This window comes from Lathamus discolor, chromosome 5 (genome assembly GCF_037157495.1).
Source record: "Lathamus discolor isolate bLatDis1 chromosome 5, bLatDis1.hap1, whole genome shotgun sequence".
Taxonomy (NCBI): Eukaryota; Metazoa; Chordata; class Aves; order Psittaciformes; family Psittacidae; genus Lathamus; species Lathamus discolor.
The window spans coordinates 36,571,734-36,599,536 of record NC_088888.1 but is presented as its reverse complement, the minus strand read 5'-3'; the positions used below and the strand labels follow the sequence as shown (position 1 = coordinate 36,599,536).

Here is a 27,803-nt window from a genome sequence, read left to right as displayed (position 1 = left end):
TCATGTGGCAGTACAGCACGTTGCTGTGGATTTAATGGGATTGTTTTTCTGCTGCACCTGCTGATCCAAGGTGGCAATATTTATAGTGAGATTTTGAGAAGTCTGCTGTTCTGCTTAAGGGCTGTGTTCATAACCAAACTGATGAATTAAAAGCCCTGAGGAAGATGTTAATGAGATTGTCTGATGGCGGTTACCCAACTCTGTTTCCACTACCCTCACTGCTGATTAGCTTAACAAGCAACGATTTGGCATAGCTTTGAAAGGAAAACAAAGCATTTCAAAAAAATGACCAAAAAAAAAAATTAAATTCTGAAGCATTAAAAAAATAGCACAATTCTGATGAAAAAAAATGAGTCTTGCTTCTTTAAAAAAAAAAACAAAACACCAAACTTATGACATGAAATGAAAATTAATGTTCACTCTGACTTGTTTGCATTCTATGTAGTCCACCCCAAACCTATGCATGTTTAAGTACTATTTGAAAGAGTTAAGAGAATTTTGTACTTTTTACTGAAACCTTGTGGCATTTACTGATTCATTTATAAAAAGCTGTTTCTTGGAACAAAATGATAATGTGACAATCTCATTTGTAAATAAAAGTGCAGGCACTCATATTTGTGTGGTAATGTTAAATGTTCAAGTACAATGAAAAATAAACAACAATGTATTTGTAGGGCCTAACATTTTGTCCTATACTGGAAGTTCTGAGATTGGCTGTTCTTCAAGACTGTATGGAGCTACCATGGCAAAGTCAAACAAAGAATAGGTAAGGCTACTAATACAGTATTTCTGGGGTCCTTCAGGCAGAAGTGCCAAAACCTGGTGAACGTTATTTCATTCACTAAGAAGTTATGCAAAAATTGTCATCTTTGGTCCACTGTGATCTCTGAACGAGGAAAGGCTTAATGTGCATCAGGGGACACAGCCTCTGTTCAGCACTTCTGGAAAGCAGATTTACACAATTTGCACAATTCCTGTCTGGAAAAGGAACCCCAGACAGCAATCTCAGCTCTTTTTGTTTTCAGTATTTTCTTCTCAAAAATTTGTTATCTCATGTGAGAGAGACAAACATCCTTTCAAAACAAAGAATGACTTCATTTCCCTGACTCACTGGCAAAAACCAGGAGTGCCTGAAGTGGGAGACTTAACTGCAAGTGAAACTAACAAGTCACAGTTCTCTCTTGAACATTGATTCAAGCCAAAAGCAAGCCAAGAAGTCCAAGCAAAGCTCTAAACCAGATTCTAGTCCCATCAATGTCAGAGCCAAAATGCAACACTTCAGCCTGTAACTGACATTACAATGTGGACCATTCTCCTTTCATGGCAAAGGAATTGTTTTCCAGCAGAAATCTTCACAGTATGCCTGCGATATGGACAGGCCTTTGTAATATTGCTAAGTCAAGACTGCTTCCCAAGGTATAATGTTTTAAGGGTTTGGGTTTTGTTACTATTGAAAAAGTTTTTCAAACTCTTATGGCTTCATTTCTGATCTTGAACTTGTGAAGGATAATATGTTGGGAGAGTATCGCTGCAGACAGACAACTCCTCAGTTCCAAGCTTCAAGTCAGCTGGCATTGGTTCGGATTCACCGTTCTGTACCGTGCAGTTTCTCAGCTGCAGCTCTTTGGTGAAGCAGAATTCAATCTGACCAATTGTTTGTGCTTTTTCACCCTAGAAACAGGAAGGATGAGATCAGCTTGATAAGGAGAAGAAATAAATCAATCCTTCAGATATACTGCCTTATCTATAGAATACAGTAGTGCTTCTTTGTATATATGTCACTTGAAAAATGTGAAGAAGACAGGTACCAGAGGCATTCACTTTCAACAGCTTATCATACATATTTGCCTTTAAGGAGCAAGCATACTGAATTATGTTGTTGGAATTTGCCTCCCTGTAACAGTTTAGGGAATCTGCCTAATTAGTAAGCCTCATTATGAAATGCTGTGACATAGAACATCTTAGCATTTACCAAATCTGCACCATACACAGAAGCTGTTCACCCTAATGATGAACCCTGGCTGAAGTCTGTGAATATGGAAGGGTATGTGTGACCTGAAAGCCGCCTTTCAACAGCTCTTTTGTAAGATGAGAATTAAGGCAAAGAAAATTCTCCAAAAAGGAGAAAATAAACTTGGTTCTGTAACAGCTGTTACTGGAAAGAATACAGAATCAAGCTGTCAAAAAGTATCAGAAATGTCATTTTTGGACTAGAGGACAGGCTAGGAAGAATAGTATCAACCAGGAATAAGGCAAGCAGGCATGGAAGACGTTTAAATAAAAATCCCCCACACTGCTCAGGTGTGCATGTGGAAAAAAAAAATTGGTTTTGAAACCACTACAGCAGGACAAAAAAAAAAAAAACCAAAAAAAAACACGTACAAGAGAGAAATTACTATGGTGGCTATTTTTTGTTGCTGTTGCTTTGGTTTGGTTTCATAGTTTCTTTTGGTTGTGTTTTTTATTTTGGTTTGGTCTTGGCTTTTTTTGTTGTTGGGGATTTTATGTTTGGTTTTGTTTCTTTTCTCCTTGGTGTTGGGTTTGGGGTGGGGTTGTGACTTTTTTTTTTTTAAGAAACTTAGAAACACAGCAAGTGTGTAATGCATTTTAAACATCAAAGCACCTCCACAACACACTTCAGCCATTGACAAGGCTGGAACTCTGAAAAGGGCTATCTTTAGTGTACCTTTTCCTTTCTATTTACCATTAGCTTCAGCAATTAAGCACAAGAGACCCAAGCTGTAAATTACTTTCACATAACTTGAGCAGTATCCCAGTTGTACTAAAAGCAATGGCAGAACTACAGGAAACAGAGCTAGAAACTGGGGTTTGTTTTAGCTCTATTTCTTCAACATCAAGAGGTGGCTGAGTGTGCAACCCACATTCAACTCGTATGCTTTTGTGTCTTAAAGTAACTTAAAAAAACACCTGAATACAAAAACCTCAGAGTACTACTAATGCGAATGAGCTGACAACACACAAGCTATTAAATTCCAACAGCAACTTTATCTTGGCAAGTTTTCATAAAATTGTTGTCTGTGTATGGGCAATAACTCTGACGAGTGTTTTGTTGTAAACCACTTTTATCAAGCTGAGATAATAAGGAACCAATTGTAAAAGGGAAAACTATATTGTGAGTTTGCTTTTTGATTTTCTTTTTCAATAAAAGCAGAGTAACCTAGCTAGAAAAGGAAAGAAACAGTTATGCAGCCTACCCACATAATTGTTCAGATCACTATTTTGTTCCTTCAAAGGCTTTTTTAGGTCAGATACGGTGACCTGTGTTTTACACTACAGCACACTGTCTCTGCATACCACATTCTCTACTGCATCATGATTCACAGTATAATTGTTGGCAAAGAAAAGTAGAAAAAAACATTGAGGTTCTAGATACTGCTGGCTCAAACAGAAAGACTATCATCATCTTGCTTTTTTTGTACTTCTTTAGGTACAGGCTTTTGAGAACAGCCTCTGAGACAAGCCTCTGAGCTGATTTCTGAAGGATTTTGACCATTGAGGAATTTCTTCATGCAGAATGTGAGTATGGCCCAGTGAAGGGAAGAATGCTGTTGACAGGCAGTACCCCAGTCACGGCTGCCAGTCATCGGTTCCATTCAGCTCACTCTTGCTGGTTGTAGTAATTTACTATATGGCAATTAAGCTATAGTAGGAGTGCAAAGTACTCAGCTACAGCAATACCTCTACCATGGCAGCTACATCATTCATGGAAGGGATGCTGGTTCAAATCTTTTAAGACAAAGAGACCTTTAAAACCCAGTGCTCCCACTTTCTGGGGAAGTATACTAACAGCAAAGTTACTAGGTAAAGAGTAGATGCTTCTTGCACTAAAAATATTTCTGCATTAAGAAAAAGCTGTAGCAACAGTAACATAAGATGAAGTCAGTGGTGCCAGTATGTAAGCAATGTGCTTTTATTAACTCAACTCCAAGAATTAAGCAATATGTACCTGCAAAGAGCTGTATACACAAGTAACACCCAGACCTAAGTTCCAACATACTGAAGATTTTTCAATCTTTTTGCTTTTTGATAAGAAGCTCTTTGAAAAAATAAGTTGCTGGGTTTAGTTTGGTACTTTTTTGTTCGATTTTCAGTCGTGGGGGGGTGGGGCTGGGGAGTGTGTGGGAGTTTTACCTCTTCTGGAGGAAGACATTGGATCTTTGGTGTTACACCATAAAATCTTGTAAGAGCTTCTTTTATGGCAGTCATCTGAAAAATTAAAAGCTTATATAAATTCGCAAGTCGCTAGCACATCTTCCAACAGCTCATGCACTTAAGTTCACGAAAACTTAGATAAAGCACATTAAAGAACTATACAATTTTTAAAAGATTACTTATTCTCTAGAAATTGCTCCACTCATGCTGAAAATAAGTATACACACATTATTGTTTTATAAAAGATTGCTTCTTACCTCATAATATGAACTGCTTGGCTTTATCCCAGCTTTCAGGAGACAACTGAAACAAAGACGTAACATTTTTATCATAGCTCCTGTATGCAAGCATAATTTCAAAATCATTAGATGAACAGATAATCTTCGTGAGAATTTGGCAGGAATTACAGCAATGAGGAGCAAAGGAAGCTCTGCCAGGTCAAGGAAAGGTTCCCCTTTTTTTGAAAGGCCACTTTCCATCCAACTTGGCAGGGTCAGGAAGAACCCTCTCCCCCACCTTAATCTTAGGAACTTGGAGAGTTGAGTCTTCAGACACAGCTACAGGAAAGGCAGTATTACTGTTATTTGCTGGACCTTCAGAATGCTCTGTTGAGGGCCAGGTAAGACACGCAGTTTAAATGCTTTGTTTCCCCTGCCTTGAGCAACGCCCAGGTGCTCTGGTCATCAGGGAGGGACAGAGGCAGATCTGTGAGGCTGCTCTAGACACCCTCATGTTCTAAGACAGGATGGGCTTGTTAGAGTGGGAGGGGCACAGCATACTGGGAGAGGGACATGCACATGGATCTGGATCAACATCAGGGCAGAAATGTTTCCTAATGAGTATGTTTTTGAAGAAGAAAAGGTTGTTCACATTAGAGAAACAAGGTAACTCTCAAGAACCGTTAGCCTGTATATCCCTTCCTTTAGATTACTGAATCTAAACCTTCCCAAGGGAAGTCTGTACTTCCAGGGTGACAAGACTAAGGACCCAATAGGTGCTAAGTCTCTAAGTCCAAGCTTCTTCTGTAAGGAGTAGGAACGTTCAGCATCTTGCAGGATTTAGTCCACGACCACTGACAATGCTCAACCCTTCAAAGGTCGGGTTCTGCACAGGGAAAGTTTAACCCAGCCGAGCAAAGGCCTAGCTGTGTGGAATAGTCATTTTATTACTGATACAAGAAAGCCAATAAAATAGATGATGTTCTGTTATTCTTACAGAAGCCTGCATTATGTTCTCTTTTTAATAATTTGCTTTTTGGAAACAATCTTTTAATTGCTGACATTACTTTTTTTTCATTGAAGTATAAATGAAGTAATGAGAACATTAGCAATCTTTATTCTTTCCAGTAAAGATTAAATTAATTATGCTCATTTTTACAATGGAGGATATGCTCTGAGCAATTAATTTCAACGTGTTTCAGTCTCTATTCTTTTCTGGTGTTACACATGCTGATAGAGTCACAATAAGTGACTGTGCCATCTGTAAAATGTTTTAGTCACACCATCCCAGCTACTTAGATAATTGTCTTATCAGACATTATTAACTTTAACAAAATGTCTAGAAAAATCTGATTAAGTTTTACAAGACACCTACAAAAATGGTGGGGGGAGACCGATTTCCTTTGTACATATGCACAGTGAATGAGACTTTGTTAGGAGATTGTGCTGTCAGTATCGGAACATAAGCAGCATTTTAGGATTTAAAAAAAAAAAAAAAGTAAGTTTGTCAATACAAAAGAACTTACTTATTTCCTCTCTCAGACAGTGTCACCTTACAGACAGAGAGAATTCATGGTCAACACATCCTAGTCAAACGTTCTCCTACCCATGCCAAGAACTGATCGGGAAAGGACTCTGGCCTACTGGCATTTACCTGCAGCCAAAATGTGTATATACAGTGCTCTGATAAGCCACCCCATTCCCATTAAGATTTTCTATCTGGAATGCCCAGTGCTTTGGAACCGTGAGGAGGAATCAGCTGCTAGGAAAAAGCAAGAGTGTCACATTGGGGTTATTTGAAAGGACAGCATAGGGCTGCCTGCAGTGGCTGAACACCACTATTCAGGACACCCCACCTTGCTGTTAACTCTCTGCCTGTTATCCAAGGTGTTCTAATGATTTTGCCTGCAGCTTGTCCTTTCCTCTGAGCAGAGCACTGTCTTTCCTAAAAATAAACATTTGGGCTTCAGTATGACTAAGAAGTTTGGGGGTTTCTGTCACCTGATTTAGAAGTTTACTCTTATCATCGCTTTAGGTAGCAAGATACAGCCCATGCAGCTTCTCAGAATTTACTGGCTCACATTGTCTAAAATGATGCTGTGAGGAAAGATGCTGGCTTACTAAACTGGGAAGTGACCACAGAAATGCTTCTCAGAGTAGACAACCCCTCCTCTGAACTCCAGCACTAAAAATAATTTATGCTAATACATGCTTCCCTTCTACCATCAGATTTTTAGACTTTTTTTAGGCTAGACTTGAAACTTTCAGAAACTATTTGAAAGAAAAGGCAGACCACGGACTTCACTTAAGTACCTGTTAAGATCAATATGATGGTAGAGTTCTAAGGCTTTACCAAAGTATTTCTTCTGAGAACTAAGGACCGGAAGTGTGGCTGCACAAGTGCCATGTTTCTCCCACTCATGTTTCCTATAGGAGAGAAGCAAAATGTAAGTTTTAGAAAACATTATTTGCAGACATATTTGATGTGCAGACTAGTCAATATACTTAAATCAAGTATCTAAAAGGCTGGATACTGGAGAGGGACTCTTCATCAGGGATTCTATAGGTACATAGCAAATAAAAAGCAGACTAGGGACAACGTAGGCCTCCTGAGGAAGCTCTCAGGAGAACTGGCTACACAGGATTTGGAGAAGGCTGAGGTTCTGAATGACTTCTTTGCCTCAGTCTTCACTGGCAAAGGCTCCGACCACACCACCCAAGTCTTGGAAGGCAGACACAGGGACTGTGAGAATGAAGACCTTGGGCCCACTGTAGGAGACGATCTGGTTCGAGACCATCTTAAAAACGTGAATGTGAACAAGTCCATGGGACCTGATGAAATCCATCCATGGGTCCTGAAGGAGCTGGCGAATGAAGTTGCTAAGCCACTGGCCATTGTATTTGAAAAATCATGGCAGTCAGGTGAAGTTCCCGACGACTGGAAAAAGGGAAATATAACCCCCATTTTCAAGAAGGGGAAAATGGAAGACCCGGGGAATTACAGACCAGTCAGTCTCACCTCTGTGCCTGGCAAAATCTTGGAGCACATTCTCCTGGAAGGCATGCTAAAGCACATGAAAAACAACAAGGTGCTTGGTGACAGCCAGCATGGCTTCACTAAGGGGAAATCCTGCCTGACCAATTTGGTGGCCTTCTATGATGGGGCTACAGAACTGATGGACAGGGGTAGAACTGTTGATGTCATCTACCTGGACTTGTGCTAAGTGTTCGGACACTGTCCCGCACAACATCCTTGTCTCTAAATTGTAGAGACATCAATTTGATGGATGGACCACTCGGTGGATAAAGAACTGGCTGGATGGCCGCACACAAAGAGTTGTGGTCAATGGCTCAATGTCCGGCTGGAGACCAGTAACGAGTGGTGTCCCTCAGGGATCGGTGCTGGGACCGGTCTTGTTTAACATCTTTGTCGCTGACATGGACAGTGGGATTGAGTGCGCCCTCAGCAAGTTTGCTGATGACACCAAGCTGTGTGGTCCGGTTGATACGCTGCAGGGAAGGGATGCCATCCAGAGGGACCTTGACACACTTCTGAGGTGGGCTGATGCCAACCACCTTATGAAGTTCAACCATGACAAGTGCAAGGTCCTACACCTGGGTCAGAGCAATCCCAGGCACAGCTACAGGTTGGGCAAAGAAAAGAGTCAGAGCAGCCCTGTGGAGAAGGACTTGGGGGTGTTGGTCGAAGAGAAAATGAACATGAGCCAGCTTCAGTGTGTGCTCGCAGCCCAGAAAGCCAACCATACCCTGGGCTGCAGCAAAAGGAGCGTGACCAGCAGGTCGAAGGAGGTGATCCTGCCCCTCTACTCTGCTCTTGTGAGACCTCATCTGGAGTATTGTGTGCAGCTCTGGTGTCCTCAACATAAAAAGGACATGGAACTGCTGGAACAAGTCCAGAGAAGGGCCACCAGCATGATCAGGAGACTGGAGCACCTCCTGTATGAAGACAGACTGAGAAAGTTGGGGCTGTTCAGCCTGGAGAAGAGAAGGCTGCGTGGAGACCTCATAGCAGCCTTCCAGTACCTGAAGGGGGCCTATAGGGATGCTGGAGAGGGACTCTTCATCAGGGACTGTAGTGATAGGACAAGGAGTAATGGGTTAAAACTTAAACAGGGGAAGTTTAGATTGGATATAAGGAGGAAGTTCTTTCCTGTTAGGGTGGTGAGGCACTGGAATGGGTTGCCCAGGGAGGTTGTGAGTGCTCCATCCCCGGCAGTGTTCAAGGCCAGGTTGGATGAAGCCTTGGGTGAGATGGTTTAGTGTGAGATGTCCCTGCCCATGGCAGGGGGGTTGGAACTAGATGATCTTGAGGTCCTTTCCAACCCTAAGTATTCTATGATTCTATGACTGGACTGACAGGACAAGGGGTAATGGATTTAAACTTAAATGGGAAGTTTAGGTTAGATCTAAGGAAGAAGTTCTTTACTGTGAGGGTGGTGAGGCATTGGAACAGGTTGCCCAAGGAAGTTGTGAATGCTCCATCCCTGGCAGTGCTCAAGGCCAGGCTGGACAGAGCCTTGGGTGAGATGGTTTAGTGTAAGGTGTCCCTGCCCATGGCAGGGGGGTTAGAACTTGATGATCTTAAGGTATGTTCCAACCCTAACTATTCTATAATTCTAAGTTAGCCCAGTCTGAATGTTTAGTTTTTTTAGCTGTCTCCTCTGAATCAGTTGGCTTTTAAAATAATTAAGTGAAGGAATCGATGAAGTAAATCATGTTCTTATGATACAAGGGTCTCTCGATGTATTACAAGGAGATGCTTGGAGGTCAGAATAGTAAGAATTTGCCTAGAAAACAAGTATTTCTAAGTTTTGTGTAAATTTTCGTGGAGTCTTTGAAGTTAAACGTACTTGTAAAGCACTAAAAACTTTTCAGAACTAAAACTGCAGTTTCACTATTCCACCTTATTCTGGGTGGAATAGTGAAACTGCACAAGCTGCTAAGACAAGACTTGTTGCTTCAAGTTCTACTTTGGCCTGTGTCAGTATCTTCATAGAACTGCTCTCAAATCTTCCTTCTATTCTGCTATCAAGTCTTCTAATGCTAAGGAACAGAGTGAAAAAGAAAGCATTTTTTGTGGTTTTATGGCAAACTAAAACACGACAAATGATGGGGCAAAGTGTTGTGCCTGTCTTTTGAAGGCTTTCAGGAGTACTTATGTGTCCTTCTGTTTCCACAGAGAAGGCAGAGATACAGAGCCAAAGATCTGATGGCACTCAAGAAGCACGCTATTGTTAATCTGGAACTGGTTTGGAGTGGTTTGGTCCAGTTCGCACTGACCACAGGGCCCAGGTGATGGTGCTGTAGGGATGCCAGGTGAAAATACACAGAGTTACCCACAGGCAGTGTCCACACATCATCAGCTGCAGCAAGCCAAGAATACACCAGGTTCTTTTCATTGGTCCTGTGAGCTTCCAGAATTGAAAGCTACTTTAGAGTCACTACAAAGCAATTACTGAAACTTTCAGATGACACCCTTGACAGCATCACTTAAATCTGGCTGCACAGCCACATGAAAAAAAGATAATGATGCAGATACAGCTAATTAAGACCATTCATTGCAGGCATATGAAATTTCACCTTCACCTCTTCCATTTAAATGCAAATTCAAGCAGTTAGGAAATGAAACATCTGTAGGTACCAGGGAATAACCTAACATAATTTGTTTATGAAATCAAAAGAACTAATGTCTCAATGTTATTCACTATGACACATTATAGTTCACTTAGACCACAATAAGACAAGGTAATTCTACTCGAGTCTCAGCTCACAGCTGGGTGTCATGTAGATACAGAACAAAGCTGCCTGCATTCATGAAGGCCACCCATCCTTTCGCACCTCTTGTACCCATGAGCTAGGCTGTTGCACAGAGTACACACACTAGCTGTCAAGAACTTTGCTGAACATTTTTTCCTTCCTTGTAGGATACCAGTACTTTGGCAGGCACACCACTAGACTGGCTTCTACTATATAAACTTTCTCCATCATTCTCTCTATGGTGCTGCTAAGAATAAATGCTACACTTGCACACCTCAAATCTACAAATGAAGTTTCAGGGGGTTGTAGAAATGCAATGTTATGAAACTGTGTGAAAACGAAGCTAAACCTCAGAGATTTTTCTTCCCGTTTGCACAACAAGGACAAGAGTTCACCCAAATGCAGTCACGCGGATGTCACAAAGTCAGGAGCATATAGGGATGGTTCAAGGATTACAGAAATGACCCAGCTTGAAGGCTGGCTTATTATTAGGGTAGGAACAAAGAATTTCTATAAAACACAACTGCAAATGCTGCCCACAGAATGTAGAAGATTAGGGATACCCAGCTGTCCCATAGGCTAAAACTGATTTCTTCTTCTGTGTCATATATATAAACTGAAAAAAAAATTACTAAAAGAGATTGTTTTAGTTAATAAATTTGAGATATTAAAGCACACCTTACCCTTTGTCTTGTATTAAGGCATTATATCCTGTCCAGTTCTAACTCTTGGATGGCAATTGTCACAGTTTGTAAGTTAATAAGGGGAATGAAGATATGCATCTATTTTTACAGAAGCACCTGCAGCCATCATAAAATCACCAGGAAGATTCCTTGCCTCCCCTTTCAAGCCAGGGCTACACTTAAGAGGTAAAGCCAGGAAGAAACACATTACATAATTATAGCAGTCTTGGAAAAACCCTGATGTGCTATGCTAAGATACTCAATATCTATTTGCTTGTCACTGCTCATGCTCTTTACTTAAGATGCCTTTAGTCTACAACAATGAAAATTGTGAACAGTCAGTTTCACTTTCAGATTCTTATTTCTGTTGTACTGGGATTTTTACACTATAGAGTTTGGGGTCTTTTTTCCTGTTAATTTTGAAGTAAATAAAGTATTTTAACTGAAGGAATGCATATAGTGGGATTTTTACAGGCTTTTGGGTGGCTTAAAAGCTTGCATTTACAAAATTAGCAGTTACGGCTGCCAATTAAAGTGCACTTGTCACCTTATTGAAAGGGAGTGAACTACTCCATCAATCCAAATAGCAGTTACGGTGTTGTAACTTGACTTCTGCTTTTATGACATTTCTAATTCTATTCTCAGGTATCAAAATAAGTGCTATTTGCTAACCTTGAACTGAAAGGGAAAAGGTTTTGTATCTGTTCACACCTGCTGCCTACCAAAATATCTGTGTTAGCAAAATAAAGACTCATATGCACCTGTTTCTTTTTTGAAAACAGGTCAAGGCATGGGAGGTGCTAGACTTCCAACACGTTTTTCTTATTCTAATTGCAGGAACAGATTGAGGTTGCATAAACTTGTACTATCACAGAAAGAGATAGTCCGGTTCTCCCTGGCACAGGGAAGAACAGAGGAGTGGAGGGAGGAGACCATTTTTGACAGCTGCAAGTTTAGGTTGTAATAAGACACTTGTGAAACCAGTTTAAGACTCTAAGGACAAGCGTCTTCTAGCATCTTCTGTAGAGCAAGGCCAAGACTAAAGAGAGATGTACATTCCCTTCAAAACTTTTCCCTAATGACACAGAGAAGAAATGGTCATCCAATTCAAAGGAAAACTTACGGGCAGTTGTAGCTGAGATGGCTTTAAATGCTACTGCCTCTAGCTATGTGCTCTGCTTCTTAGGTGATGTTACAGCTTTCACTGTGGAAGCGGAAGAACAAATTGCATACCCATACATTGGCTCATGTAGCTCATGGTTCAGCAAATTAACTTGAATGGTCATTGATTTTAGTTTAAAATAATGCACTCAAACTAAAGTCTGTGCAAACTCAAATACCACCCATACCACTCTTTGGTCCAAGTGCCAGATTATTCAGAGGCAGAGAGAAACATGGGGAAGGAAAACGGTTCTGTTGTGAGGGGAGATAAAAATTTCCTTCTCCCTTCCCATGACCTAAGCAGGTTACCTCTAAATAAATTCCTTTATCTGATTTTAGGCTGCTAGGAAAGTAAGACAAGAGGGAGAATTCTGTAGAAAAGTAGCTAGGATGATCTAATGAGTCCTATTTTTCTATTTCCTTCTCTGTGAGAGAGGTCAAAAGAAAACATCTTTCAAGGCCATCAACACAGCAAAGCTAGCTAAGAAAAGAGGTCTGGCAGCTAGCTGTAACATCCCAGGAGCTACCATTATTCAGATTTAATGTGTCAACAGCAGCTGCTTTTCCTCCCTGCCCGCAAGGGGAGGAAACACATTCTCTCTCTTTTGCCAAGTTTCATTTCTCCAAAACCCCTGCCATAGCCCTCTTTTCAACAACTGCATTTTGCAGATGCTCTAACAAGAAAACACATTTATTTTATAAATGGGACTGACAAGACACACTGCTTTCAGTGGCCTCCTGGACACTGCTTCTCAAGAACAAAGTCTCACCCAAAGATTTACTAACTCAGATGGACTTTTTTTTTTTAATAATATCCAAAATACTTTTTAAGCGGTTGTTTTTTGTTTTTTTATTTTAATACTCACCAGAACTGGGTGCGATTCAGAGATGAATGAAGCACATCAGGCCAACAGTGTCTCATGTCTGACAAAAGATCCTAAAAAATATCACAATTAATAAACGCACCTACAGTGTTGAGAAGCTATTTCTTACATAATCTACATACACTGACACAATTTCTAGAACTTATGTCTCATTTTTAACATCCCAAACTGAAACATTCACTTGCAGAAAAAGGAAAGGCCTTTTCCCCCAGAATTCTGAAAATGCTGTTGTTGGAGGTAAGAAGTAGATAGAACTACCTAAATACCTGAATGTACCAATAACAACACGCTGCCCCAATGTCAGATTTTCCTTCAATTTATCCCTGCAGCAACTGTTCAGTCATACAGCTTTTCACATCTGTCAACATCTGCCTCCTATCCCCATTTACAACACATTTGAATGAAATATGGACTATTTTCCTTAATTAAGAAAGAATAAGGGACTAATGCCCTGGGAGAAAACACAGAGAAGAGTGTCATCCGTACTCTCTTATTTGCTGTGTTCTGGCTTTACAGTAGAAAATGGAAGAGAGAACACTGTCTGACTGTAACCTCTTTTTCACAGGTACTTTTTGCCACTGCAGATCCACTTCCTCTGTTCTCTAGATTTTTTTAGGGAGGATGTAGCTGAATGAGTCAAACCTCGTATCTACAAAATAAAGTAGGAACAGCTGCTAATGATCACAAACACTGCAACTTCAAGCAGTAGCAGAAGTACCTAACAAATTTGTGGAGTCCTTAAAAGACCATACTTCTCAGCAAACATTAAAAATGATACATTGTAAGCTACAGGTTTTGCATTTAGGATGTGCAAAGTAATTGCACTCAGCTCTGCTTGGTGAGACTGTTTCTGCTTTAAATAAATACCTTAATCTCAGTGACATTGAAATGCCATGTCCTGTTACACTCTTCAGTTTTGTCAGGCCTAGGGAAGCAAAATAAAAGTGAGAAAAGATGTTTCTCAACTCACTGATAGTAACTAGCAGCATTCTAGTTTGTATCATTAGCCTGAATTTTAAATATGCAGGATTATAGCTAGAGATTTTCTTTAGAAATACAAGTACCCCATCAGCATCTACAGTGGTTTGGAAGTAAAAAGTCAAACCATTAAGTATGGCCAAAACTCTTCCTCCCCATGCAGAGGCTTTTCATCAGGCTGTTGAGTCCCTCTCACTCTGTGTAGAAGTCATACAGGAGGAGTAAATTATATGGAAGGGTCTTGCACATGATCTCACTAATGACAATGACCTCCTCCAGGCACTGCACCAAGTGATGATTCTGCAAGTATCACCAAGACACTCCCTGGAAATCTAGACATAATGTTGCTCACCTTTCCAGGATGCATAGCTTAAACTCTTGTACTGATTTTTTACCTGTATTTGTCAGGAAACCCTTTGAATTGCTGCCACTGGCATCAGTCCCCATGAGTTGACTCCTTTGAAGCAAATTAGTTTTGCCTGTACTTTTTCAATATTTGTGCTGAGTTAAGATACTTAAAGCCATAAGCAGTCACAAGACATTAACAAATTCTGTGTACTCATGGAAGGGGGGGGGGGGAGGGGGGAAAAGGGAAACTATACTTCCCTTTCTGTTTGAGAATACTACTAATCTTGCGAGCAGATGTACAAAATAAAATGTCCATGTGGTAAAGACGATTTCTGGAGCTCAGCAAGTCATGAGATACTAAAGTGTATTTCAGTTCTGTATCAAACCATAGGGTTTTGATTTCTAACAAAATGAAGGCTTTTACTTCATTGAATCATAACAGCAAATAGATTAAGCCCTCAAAAATAAATAAATATTAAAAAAACACTCATCATTCAGGTACAAAACTTGACTTTTCCTTTCCAGGCTGAAATATAAACACTCCTATGATCATACCACAGTCCATGGATTGTCCAGTACTCTGGAGGGTGTTCACAATCGTTAGCACTCATCTGTGGGAAACAAAAATACATAGCATTTGTTACCTGTGACCAATAGCTTAAAGGAAAATATAAAAGCTCTTTCACTGGTGGTCCAAGGCTCTAATGAGACATGAGAACTGTTGCTTGCCCAAGTCAGGAACTGGAGAACTCCAGTTACTTCAGGCTGTCATGGATTGTGCCACTTAATAGAGACCAGCTGGCATTGAAGTTTTGAAGCAGACAAAGTGAATGCCAGGGGGCACCCTGAACCCACAATGTAAAATGAAGACAAAGGACAGGTTCTGAAGTAATGGAAAGTAGCCTGATCAATGCTAAATGTATGGAGCTACATCTGTATGTATCATATTTCAGATGGCAGCTCTCCGTGTTTTTATCATCATCAGATTTTTTCAAGGAGCTCAGAATCACTAAAATGAAAAACATCAAAATAAACTGTAATATTAGACAAGCACACAACCATCTTTAGCATCCAGTAGTTTTATTGTTATATCAAAAGGGAAAAATACAAAGAAGAGATTAAATAGGCTGCTTATTCCAAATAAAACAGAATATAATTGGAAAATATTTTGACTTGAGGGGCAAGGAAATGTAGAGAAGAGGAAAGATTATATGCATTCATACAAAAATAAAAAGGCCCCAGGCAAAACTTTTGATAATGCAGGAGAAACAGCCTACATATTAATTATTGTTTAGAGCAGAGTACATACTCCTGAACAATACAAAACAAATCCACATTCCCGTATCACAATATTTTCCCTGATTATTGTAATGGGTGGACTTGATCTTTAAGGTCCTTTCCAACCATAGTTGATTCTACTCTGCCTAGTAATTAAGGCTTTTTTTTTTTTTTTAATAAACACTATTCATGATTAAATAACAACCTTCTCAGATTTTCTTTCCCTATACTAATAGCTTTTCTTTTTGGCTCTACATCCTGCCTTAATTATGCCACAATGCCTTTTATGGATGCCAAAGCAAGAGCAGAGCGTAGAGAAGACCAGAGAAGCCTGTAATCTCACTAATTGCCTTCCACATGCCACAAGCCAGTGGCAGCTGAATTGTGAGCTCTGCAAGACTTTCTTGATCTGTGTCCATTTCCTTCCTCTCCTTTCTTGCCACCAATAACAGAAGCAATTATACCCAGCAACAGCTTTTTTTTTTCCTGAAAGGAGTATTTTTCAACAAATATACATTGTAAGTGCTTCAACAACATCTCTCCTGTCATGGCACAAGCTTTGTGGAGCTGAAAGAGTTCAGCTATCTAGCCCAAAATACAGCCAGTTAATACCAGCAGCTAATGCATCATCCCCTGAAAAAAAACCCACCAAACCCAAGCAACCAACAGCTAACCAGATTGCTCAAGTAAGGATAGTAACAAGAACAGTGCAATTGTGTTCCTTATTCAACCTTTAACCGTGGGTCTCAGACATGCTAAAGGAAAGCCCAGAGTATTTTAAATTTGGAATCAGTTCTCCCCTATCACAGCACTAACCTTAGCAGCAGCTTCTTCTATACATTTCATCAGGCTCTCAGTAACACTGTGTGCTGGCAGAACTGTGAGATCAATGCAATGTACAGTGCACTAGTTCAGAATCTGCATGCTTTTCCAGCTTCACTCATCCTCCTTTTTAATTTCACATACAGCATTTTTCCATTGTTCATTTTAAATCATTATCATGAAATCAACTAATGCTAATCTGAGAAGCTGGGTACTGTGCTGCTTCTGCAAAAACACTTCTTGTCAGCCTTCCTGTTTATCATATACTGATCACTGAAGGATTAATTCAACCTCAGGCAAGAACCAACTTCAAACAGTTAACAAATGCATCTTTTCAAGTAGACACTGGACCACAGAAAGACTTCTATATCTAGATTAATTTGAAAAAGGAACATTGCTTTCTCCCGGTTTAAAGCAATCTGATAATCAAGCAAATACAAATTAACCATACATGACATATAACACCAAGAAAAGTGCCAAAGAGCCTCTACAGCACCCACCATGCTGAAAGGGAGTGCTGAAGAGAGATTAGCGTATTTGTAACAGCAAGACACAGGACAAACAGTGGCTGCTAGAATTGTGGAGACTGCTTTCACCTCCAAAATGACAGGAAGTGAAACACCATCAAACTGTTATGGAATTGTTACCTGTAGAGCTGTCCAAATTACAAATCCCTTGGTACAGCAGCTTGTACATAGGAGAGGGTAGCGCTACTGGATCACATCCAGATACCCCAAGTTTAAATAAAAAGCCAGCTTCTGGGAAGTGAAATATTTAATCCTGCTCTCCTTTCCAAGCACCCTGTTTAAAAGGGCCATCTCTTTAACTAAGATCAACTTTAAGTGTTATTTTGGGATGACACATCATAACTGCTATGAAAAATTCTTGCTTTTGAAACTGTGGAGAAAGTTCACCTCCTCAATTTCTCTTCCCAAACAGTACGTGACTATTCCCCTTTCTCCTTCCCCCCACCCCTGGGGTAAAACCAATCAATTAATGCACCAAATTTATAAGGTTGGTGAAAAACTTGGGAGGAGGGAAATAAAACAAATTTACTTCTTGTTGAACACCTCCCTAGCATGAGCTGGGAAGCTAAAGTCTTTCATGTGTTTATTCTTACAGAAGACAAAGGCCCACAAAAGAATCTAAACCAGACCTTATTCACAGAGACATGTGAGGCATAGATTAAGAGTTCTCTTACAAGTTACATGGGCATTTCTGAAAAAAAAAAAAAAAAAAAAAAAACCCAAACCAAAACACTTTACTTTGTTCCAAAATAGCATATGTGAAAAGCTGAACTCATTTTGATGCACCTGGCTTAATACACAAATTAAGAAATAAAGGGATCCCTTTATCTAAGGAACTCTATGGTCTAATGCTAGATGTGACTACTTCTATTTTAAAAATAACAAAAAAGAAATAGTGTTTCTGTTCTTCCTTTAAGCCTTTGCTGTAAAATTATTGACAAAGAATGAACTCTGAAATTTTTTTTATCTCATATTTAATTACAAAAATAAAAATAAAATTTCATTTGCTACTTAACACTACAAACTTGAATTCAGGCTGTTCTGTTCACCAGCCTATTCTCTTGTCTTTGACTCTTTCATTTGATCAGCACATGCATGCAGTCAAAGGCAGATGACAGCAGGGTTTAGTACCCATTTCTTTATCATCCTTCCCATTCTCAACAGAGGAGGAAATGAATAGCCTATAAACTTGCACTGGATTCTCCCTATTGCACAAGGAAATGCCCACAGAAGATTCTTCTCTTTTTGCAATCTCCAAGATGCAAAAGCTGCAATAATATTTCCCTTCTTAAGTTCCTGAATTAAATATCTTCGTAGCTCCATATAAAGGGAGTGGAAAAGTCCCTCTTCTTGCCCTTGAGTTGCTCCTGTTTCCACCTAACAGGACTAACATTAATTTGTGACCAGAAAGTTTACGTGTGACATGAATTAGTCACATGAAGTTCAATAAATTGCACTACAGGCACAATTTATTAAGGGAATATTAAATTCGTAATTACTTGAGGTCAGCTTGAGAATTTAGTTTGGATATCTCTGTTGAAGCTATAGTCACTTTAGGTCAGTTACATGGTACAGGAATTTCTAATCACACAATGAGGAAGAATATCTCTGTTCCTCCACCTGTTCACTGCAGCAGTCTGTAGTTAAATCCCTGGGCTATTATCGCTTCCATGATACTCACTATTTTATTTTAATAGGTTAGTTTAGAAGACATGATTACAAAACACTTTTCAGCTTAATTGTGCTGGTCACAGTATTAAAAAGCACCAGCTGTACTCAGTTTAAAACACAGGAGGACCTGGTTGATGTGTATTCTTTAATTTCTGGTGTGCCACTTAAGAAAGGTCTTCGAAAGCCTGAAAAACTTGTTGAGATATGCAAACCAGCTAGGAATTAAAAGATAGGTCATCCACACACCTATCAAGAACACAGTATGTAGCAAAGTAGTATAATTAGTACTTGCACAAAATAGTGTCTCATGGTCTTTCACATAAATGATACGAGTTCTGTAGTTTCCTTCACCCAGCTATTTTTCCTTTCAACATCATGTCAACAGTTTTAAATTGAAGAATGACATTAAAAATACTTCCTACCTGAAATAACAGCAATCATATACCAATACACTGAACATGAGAAATAATCTATGTACTTATGAAAAAGCCCACAGCTGAATTTAGGAATCTCCCTTACATTAACATTGGCAAAAAGAAAGCTATTACGGGAGTATGGTTGTGATTCTGTTTCTCCATATGACTCAGTAATGGGAAACTGAGCAGAAAGTCACTTAATATGATTTTAACCTTCACTCCTTCAAAATGCTTGTCTACCTCTTACTACAGAAGATCATAAGGAATGAGCAAAGTGTAAAAAAAGCCTACATTTTCTGATGCTTAATGTCTTAAATTATTCACTGCAATTTCACTGGAAGGTTATAAACATTAGTCATTGATTCAATGGCACTACGCTGGAAGTAAGAGTAGCAGCCAGCATAAATACACAGTGGGAAAAATGGCTGGTAGGGGTTTTTCGTTTGGTTGGGTTTGGGTTTTTTTTTTTGTTTGTTTCTTTGGGGTTTTTTTTATTATTTATTACTATTCATGTAAGCAAGGGTTTGCACTGCTACAAACTCTGAATGCCCACTCATGCCAGACACTACAAACTCCCAAACACTAGCATCTCTGGTTGAAGTCAGTGTGATATTTACTTAACAGAAAAAATCACACAAATTGTAGTAAATCTGCCTTTACTCCCCCTCAAAAACAGGTAAACAAACAAATAGCAGAACAGTGGCCACTCCTTGGTGTCAGTTAGTCATGCACATATGACGTTTGTTATTGATACTTCCCTCTACATTTAACTAATGTTAAATACATCTAGTTTTCCTCAGAAACTTAGGCAGTATGTGAATTTTATTGCTACTGCTTTTATACACATTGCCAGAAATAGGAATCAGAGAAAGAAAAGAGTTCCTAAAGTACCAAAAAAATAAGACTCTAATATTGTAATAAATAAACCTAAGTCTCCCAGAACTGGGACCTTTTTTGGCCCCAGAGATTTTGGCCTGAAACTGGTTTCTCTATTATCCACAGGGTTCTTCATACTTGTGTCAGTCAACCTGATCACATCTTCCACTTTGAAGTATAGCATATTTTTACCTCAGCTGTGTGAAAAGAGGCCTTCAAGTATTTCCAGCAGAGGAAAAATGTTCTACTTAACAGATGGCAGTAGGTATTTAACAGCAAAACAGACATAAGTAGTTTGCCTTCTAGCTGTGCTTCCGATAGACATACATTGGAAGGTAAGTTCATTTTTTGTTCCCATCACTAAAATACAGAAATGCTTGGACACCCCTGCATAACTGCTTTATAGCTCTCTTTTTTCTCACTGAGTCCATACTGGGTGACTTATCATTAGAAGGCTGAAGCCAGTATTACAAAACTAAAACTTGTGCAGCAGACAGTTCAAATACAGTCCTCAGTCAGACAAAGCAGGCAAGTCTTCTTACAGAGCCTGGTGAAAATCTAGGATTAAGTTTACAATTAACAAAACATCACAAAATGTGTAAAACACAATTAAGGCTTAGTGTACAGTATGTCCTACATTAACTATTGTATCACTCCACAATCCTGTCTTGTTTACTGCTACTCTGGAATGAAGGGGAAATAGCAAAAGGTGCACCAAAATCAGTAAAGCCTTTATAAAAGATACAGGGCATAATTAAGATAAAATGCTTGATAAGCTTTGTTCACTGTGTTTTCAAACATTGACTGTCCAAGGCTAAATATGTCAGGATAAAAGAGAACAAGACACAGAAATCTCACCTTACATACAGTCACTGGCCAATGATGAACAAGATACAGTTTCTTCCAGGTATGCGGGTGGTTGTCACTGGAGAGAGACAGACAAATCAACTTTTTCTCAAGCATTTTAAGAAAAGCAACACCTTCAGCCAGAAGCACAATGATTACTAGTGTAACACATTGATTTTAGAGCTGGTTGTTGCTTATAACTTCTATTGCAATGTTTGAGGACTCCAAACACAGCAGGACCAAACTAACAAATCACACAGAAATCACATACTTGGAAACCTGCTAACACCCCCCAATTATTAAACAAATTCTATTCCTGGCAGACGATTTCTGTATGCTTTCCATCTCTTAAATATGGAATAAACATGTTGTTCTGGTTTATATTTAGGAGAGTGCTTACTGTCAAGATTTTACAACAACAATTTAAAAAAGATCTTTATTTAGGGTGCTAAGAATCATCTAATTCTTATTGATGGGGATATTAGCTGAGAAGACAGTATACAAGATTGTAACCTTAAATACTCTTCTAAAAAAGAAAGACTATGAACAGCCATAAACAATGTAGCTGACACAGCAGGAGGTGCAATTTGATCCTGCAAGTAGCTCCAATCTTTTAGAATAAACCCAGACAAACAAAAACTCAAACAAAAAAACCCAAACAAAACTAGAATAAAAAGTAAAAAAGTATCTAAAAAATGCTGAATTTATAATTTCATGGACATTTAATTCTAACACTACATTTTCAAAATGCTTAATATGAATTTTAAGCTAAATCAAGTTTATTCAATAAATAATCAAACTGTGACACTCCGAAGGCTACTTAAGGAAGAACTGAGGAAGCAATATCCCATATTTTACAAAAGCACTTGTGTTTCAAAGCCTTTTACAATAAAGAGATCTAAAACTCACAGAGGCACCAGTACAATCTTATTCCTATACAGAGGAAAAAATAAAAATGCTTAAAAATTTTGTTCAAAAAGCGTTGGAAGCCTATGTCTTTGCCAGTTCTACAGAGGCATTTTCCAACAGTTTTGAGCAGACATACTACAAGTAGACAAAAAACGTGTTGCTTCAGACACTACAGCAGACATAATTAGCTATTAAGCAACCACACTGAGCGATTAAATAGAACAGCAAGTGGGAAAACCAACAAAAACAGAACTCTAAATTATTTTGCCATTTGACAGCACTGTGTGCAGTACTGTAAAAATAAATTTATATATTCTCTAGAAGTTATTAGATACTTGTCCATCATTAATGCTTGCCAGAGATTATATATATGAGACAGCTAATTCCTCTCAACCTGAGGAAGTAGGGATGCTCCCATGTTTTTCTCACGTCTCATTTTTTTTCCCCTAGTTTTGCAAGTTTGCAATGGCCACCTTTTTCTCTTAAGCATTCACATATAACTGTGGTTTTTAAATAATTTAGCAGAATAGCTCTGGAACAAACCAGGCATAGCCACAATGAAAATTCTTAACAGTTCCAACTGGTCTTCACAGCTACTGTGGAAACCTGAATGGAACAATTCCTCAATACTGTAGAGCAGTTAAGGTTCTTTGCTTAAAAATCAATAGAAAAATGGCTTAGGAAAAAACAATTTTTCATCTATATTTGAAATAGCAGCTGAGCTTCTGCAATAGCAATCATGCCAAACCAAGTTCTCCTAGACAGTTCCTAGCTAAAGATGGGTGAGAAAATTTTGGTTATTAAATAGAGCAAGTTTTAGACACTTAAGCTCGTAACTGGAATCCAAGGAAAGCCTTGGATTTAATACCTATCCAGCTTCAAGGATACCTCCCATCTTCTTGGCCCATTACCCTGCTCTGCGCAGTTCAGCACTGTGCTTCTGCCACCAAGATGGCCAAGCCATGGCCCAGGTCCTGGGGATTCAGGAGACCTCAGCACAGTGCCTAAGCTACCAACCAGCTGCAATGCAGCTGTTATATGAAGTGCTCACTAAACTGAGCACCCTTAACACCTTTCTTGCCAAAATATTGAAAGGAAGGAGGAAAATATATTTCCTAATAGAATGCAATAGAAATTTGAGCTTTTACCACAGAAGGGTGTGATCTGGGGCATGGTTTCCCCATGGACCATTGGTATTCAAGCTCAGCTTTTGCCAAGTGCAACAATCACCAAAAGGCTGCCTGGCAGTGTAACAGCCTCAGATGGGATGCTGTATGAAAAGGAATGTAAAATCATTAGAATCAAGAAAATAGCAAGAGGAGGGAGGAGAGATATTAAAAAAAGTATACAGTGTAAGAGTTGGTACAATTCATGCCATACGGATGATTCTGGCTTTTTGTTATAGGTCATAAAATTATTTCTGATTTTTGGCATTGCTACATCACAAGTCTAAATGATTCATTTAAAGCAGGATTGCAAAGGTTTTAAGTGCAATGAATGACTTATGTTTCTTTCCTTTTTTCATGCTGACACATTAACAAATGTAAAGCTTTTCTCAGACATGAACCCCATTCCTCCAGTTAGTGCAGATGCCTCATTTCACCCATCACCTAAGGGCAGAATAACACACCAAAAATAGCACATAAAATAATAAAATTTCCACTCATTAGAAGTTAAACTGTTCTACTCTGCACTTAAGTAAGAACTGTCAGAGATTCTAATTTATAGCATAACTTACCTTTGAGTGAATTTATCTGAAGCACACCAACCACATAAAGCCATAGAAAACCAACCCAGAACCCAGTAGTGCAGCTTTGCAGGCTTCATTTTGTTAATCAATAGCTGAAAAAAAGGTGTTAAAAGAAGAAACATGTTACTTATCCAAAGTACTAAATTACAAGTGTTGAAACGCAAAAATCCACAACTATCTCAGAAACAGCATGTACTATCGACACTAGAGTAGATTTACAACCACATGTAAAATGAGGATCTCTTTCAAGGCTCTGACCAATTCCCAGCCTGTATGCCAATTTTTATAATCTAATGGAATCAATTACAAGATCATGGTTTCCTTTTTTTTCTTTACCTGTACACAGTCCCGACGGAACCACTTTTCAATAAATAATGCAAGACTCTGCTTATGGTCAGTTCAAATGCATCAAGTGGTTTACTTTGAACTTAACATTCATGTTGGCTTGACCAAGGCTGGTATTAGACACCTGCTGGAAGTCAAGTGTGATGTCCAAGGATGATATTCTCCCTATATATCAGCCAACTAGCGAACTGATGTTAAAAAATAAAAAGGTACTGCTAAAACCAGATTAGTTTCTGTTCTTGTTATAAACCTGAGACAGTCTCTACAAAACCATGTACAACCTGCCTAAGACCTCATGAACTTTAGAAATCAGGAAAGGAAAAAACCCCACCAAATCAACTTAATTTTCACCAACAGTATGACTTTCACTGAGCACAGGTCAAAAAAACCCAGCTGCCTCCTCTGGCCACCAGCCATTTCACAGCATTTCAAGTGCTGCTTCCAGGATGTGACAAATAGATGTGCGTGTGTATTTGCATATAATTATTAATGCTTCAGCAAGCCTACTTTCCAACTTTCTCATCTTGAGAACCCTAAAAAAAAAAAAGCACTATAAGACACTGTGTGCAAACCTATCTACCCCTTCTAAGGCCACTCACTACACAAGTTATATCTTTCTCTTTGTGAAGGTTTTAAAATTAACTATTTTTTGTAGCAGTCAAGGAAAGACGGTTCTGACACCAATAAAGACATTGCTGATTCAGCCATTAAGGCTAACTTTAGGAAATTCAGTGTAATTCTGATCCACAACTCATTGAAACAAGAGTCCATTCTCCGCACCATTACTGTGGGGCTGTGGACCCAGCTTGCAGATCTTCCCCAAAACACTACCCTGCAGGTCTGCAAATACTGTCCAGACCTGACCTGCAAAGGAAGCAGCTTCCCAGCTTGCAGAATGTGCCCAGATTTCAAAACCATGGCTTGGGCAACAACTGTAGCAGTTAACCAGCTAGATTTATCACAAGGTTTTGGTAAACTATGAAGAAACTACTACCATTAAGATAGCAATCTATTTCATACGCTAATGTCTCTCTAATTCATGATGGATATATTACCAAGATAAAAGGCTTGGCCTCATAGAAAGTATTACCAGATAAATATTAGTTGGCAACCGTTAATTTTCTGACTTAGGTTGTTGAAAAAAAATAGAAAAAGGTGTGTGCTACTTGTGTACAAAAACACTCAATGATGTAGAACTAATGTTTTCCAAAAGCTACCTAAACCAAGATGAACACCTTGTAGTAAAGAAATTGGTATGTTCACATAACGTACACAAAAATAGCAAATAAGTAATAAACTGCTGGGTATCCAATTCCCCCAAGAGTTCTGCATTTAAAGTGATCTCAAGTCATATGACTTGAACAGCAGGAACTGATAAGGTGGGGTTCAGCCTTACACACCTGTTCATGATTTCACCTACTGTCATTTTCAACTGATAACCAAGCAAGACTTTATTTTTCTGCATTATAAACTCCCTACCCAAGATAAAACACTGAGAGATGTAAGGAGGTTTTATGTAATATTCTGCCCTACCTATAACGAGCACATTTCTTAGGAGAGCAGAAAGTAACATTTTAAAGACTATGTTGCATGCCATTGCCAAAAAAGACTGTACTGTACAAGGGTGTGAAAAAAAAACATTTTAAGGAAGTAGACGATGGTAGAAAAATAAGCCAGCAAGCATTATGGCATTTCTTTTGCAAACTGTTATGACTTAAGTTGTCAGGCACAAAGAAACATTTTTTTTCCCCCCAGCGACTAGCTTGCCAAAAAGCATAAAAGCAATTATCTCCCTTTCTAGCAGAACTCTTATATGTGATCGAATACAGACCAGGCACAGAGTGGGGCTTAAAAAAATGCTGCTATCAGAACAGTGGAATGTATTGATTTATTCTGCATACTGCTCTACTCCCTGGAACCAGAATATATGGACAATTGCAACAGTAAGCAGATCTGAAAGCCCTGATCTGTAACTTTTGTATAACAAATAACATTTTTTTCTATTGATAAACAATGCGCAAACTCTCTCTAGGGCTTTCACCTGGAAGATAATATTGCAGCTATCATGACGCTATCACGATTTACTCAAGCCGACTTTGGTTTTGACTGTGACATTGATGGTGGGAGGTGAAAAGTGTGTCAATCTCACCTCGAAAGCACACAAATGATGCTTATTTGAAGAAACACACATCGACATTAAAACTGTACTAACAACTAAGATGTAAGAAGCACATCCAATTTTAACACAGATTTCTTGTTTACTAAAAATTACACTGGATTATTAATTCTACAAATACAAGAAAGATTAACAGATCTTACACCACCAGTTCTACACTAATAAGAGGAAATGGGGATTTCACATTGTGAAAGTTAGTTATAAAAAAAGTCACGATGTTCCAAAAGACTTCATAACAAACAGAACACTTCAAAATGAAACATGCACACATATATAAAATCATTATTTGAAACTAGGCTATCAATGCATTTTCACTATAGGTAAAATTCAAAAAAACATGAATAGCGTTGGGATGACTCTTGGCTTACTGTACCTGGGCATGAACACACAGCGCGTGTGTGAGTGCTTGTAACCAAGTCAGGACAAGGTCACTATCAGCTGTGTCAGCATTGCTCAATGCTGGTATCAAAACTACCTGCCCAGGTTTATCAAGGTACCAAGGACTTGGGAGAGTTTGCAACAGTGATACAATCTTTCTTGAACACATTTACTATTGCTTGAATTCTAACAGATTATCTTGAGGCTGCTGACACAGCACCTGCTTCTTTTGGACTCTACCAATTAGTATATCTGTACTGTGCTCCTATTTTTTTTTTTAACAGCTAGCTTGACTAATAAACCCCATATTTATACAGAATTTCCTGACTTACAGTTTAGTTCAGGCATACAGAACAGAGAAGGGGCTGTAGAAGAGTACTTAAGCATTAGCAAGAGAACTCTCATGGCATAGCACACATGCAGCTAAGTGTCCTCAGATGAGAATTAGGACAGCTAGCCTGGCATCTAAAACCACAAAAATGATCACCCAAGGTTTTGGCATGATCTCAAACAAGGCAGCACACCCTGCCTCTGAAAAAGAGTCTGACAGCCAAGTCACAAAGCCAAATGCCAGAAACATTAATTTAAAACAACGCTCTTACCTCCAGCAGCTTTAACCTCTACAGCCCACTCCCAGTTAACCATGCATCCCAAACCCGAGTGCTCGCCTAAGTAACGACACAAAGCACTTCAAATATTTCTCAGGTGCAACACTCATGTCCCCTGACACAGCGAGCTTTCCAGCAGACCTTTCTCACTACTTCTGTAACAAAGCACAATTCAAAGCAGAACTGGTGCCGCAGGGGTTTGAGGGCGAGCTTGGCAGGAGCTCGGTGCTGTGCTCAGCCCTACTGCTGGCTCCCTGGGGAGTCTTGAGAAAGCAGCGCCTTGCTTTTCTCACACACAAACTAACACCTTGCTCTACTTTTGGCACAGCGTTTTAACTTCCTGACACTATAAAATTCTTGCTCCAGCTAAACAATCATCCCATTTTATTACAAAGGTATTTTCATTAACCGTAAAGAATGCAAGCAAGCATAGAACCCGAAGCAGGATGCTTACAAGTGACAGAGTGGTGCCAAAGCTGGTGACACGTATACATAGGAAAGCTATGAAAAGAGTTTTCCCAACTGGGAAATACTGCGATTTTTTTTGGCTGACTTCTGACTTGCTTCACAGGGAATTTAAGGCATAAGAAATGAAACTCAATAGGACTCGAGCCTTTCCAGACCTTCAGTCCCACCTCACCTCGAGCAAGTCAGCGATCTCACTGGGAGAAAACAGGCAGGAAAGCTCAAGCCAGCCAGCGAGGGGCCGAGCGCTCCCTGCCTCCGGCCCGGCTGCTGCCAGCACAGCGCAGCCACACGCAGGGCAGGAGGTGGGAGCAGAATTCTGCGGGGACGCTGCTCGGCCCTGCCAGGACCCGCTCCCCGCGGCCCAGGCCTCTCTCCAGAGCCCCGAGCAGCCCCGCGCACGGGGTCGGCCACGCTTACCTCGCACAACGCCGGCCCCGGAGCAGGCTGTGGGCGGGAAAGAGGGCGGGAGCAGCCCTGTGACCTAGCCAGCAGCGGCAGGCCCGCCCCCTC

The 27,803-nt window shown here is 39.6% G+C and overlaps 1 protein-coding gene across 3 annotated transcripts; it reads right to left on the bottom strand.

Annotated features, from left to right (window-relative positions):
• Positions 1-27,803, bottom strand: RNASET2 (ribonuclease T2). Of its 3 annotated transcripts, none has more exons than XM_065680421.1 (10): positions 27,711-27,803; positions 23,307-23,410; positions 20,672-20,738; positions 14,779-14,834; positions 13,765-13,822; positions 12,880-12,950; positions 6,705-6,818; positions 4,431-4,476; positions 4,153-4,227; positions 1-1,671 (listed from the first exon to the last, which is right to left on the bottom strand). In XM_065680421.1, exons 2-10 carry the CDS (start codon positions 23,393-23,395, stop codon positions 1,480-1,482), a joined length of 768 nt encoding a protein of 255 aa, XP_065536493.1. In that variant the 5' UTR covers positions 23,396-23,410; positions 27,711-27,803; the 3' UTR covers positions 1-1,479. The 3 variants fall into 3 exon arrangements, with proteins under 3 accessions (XP_065536493.1, XP_065536494.1, XP_065536495.1); XM_065680422.1 differs by lacking the exon at positions 27,711-27,803 and adding an exon at positions 27,466-27,691; XM_065680423.1 differs by lacking the exon at positions 27,711-27,803 and adding an exon at positions 26,820-26,942.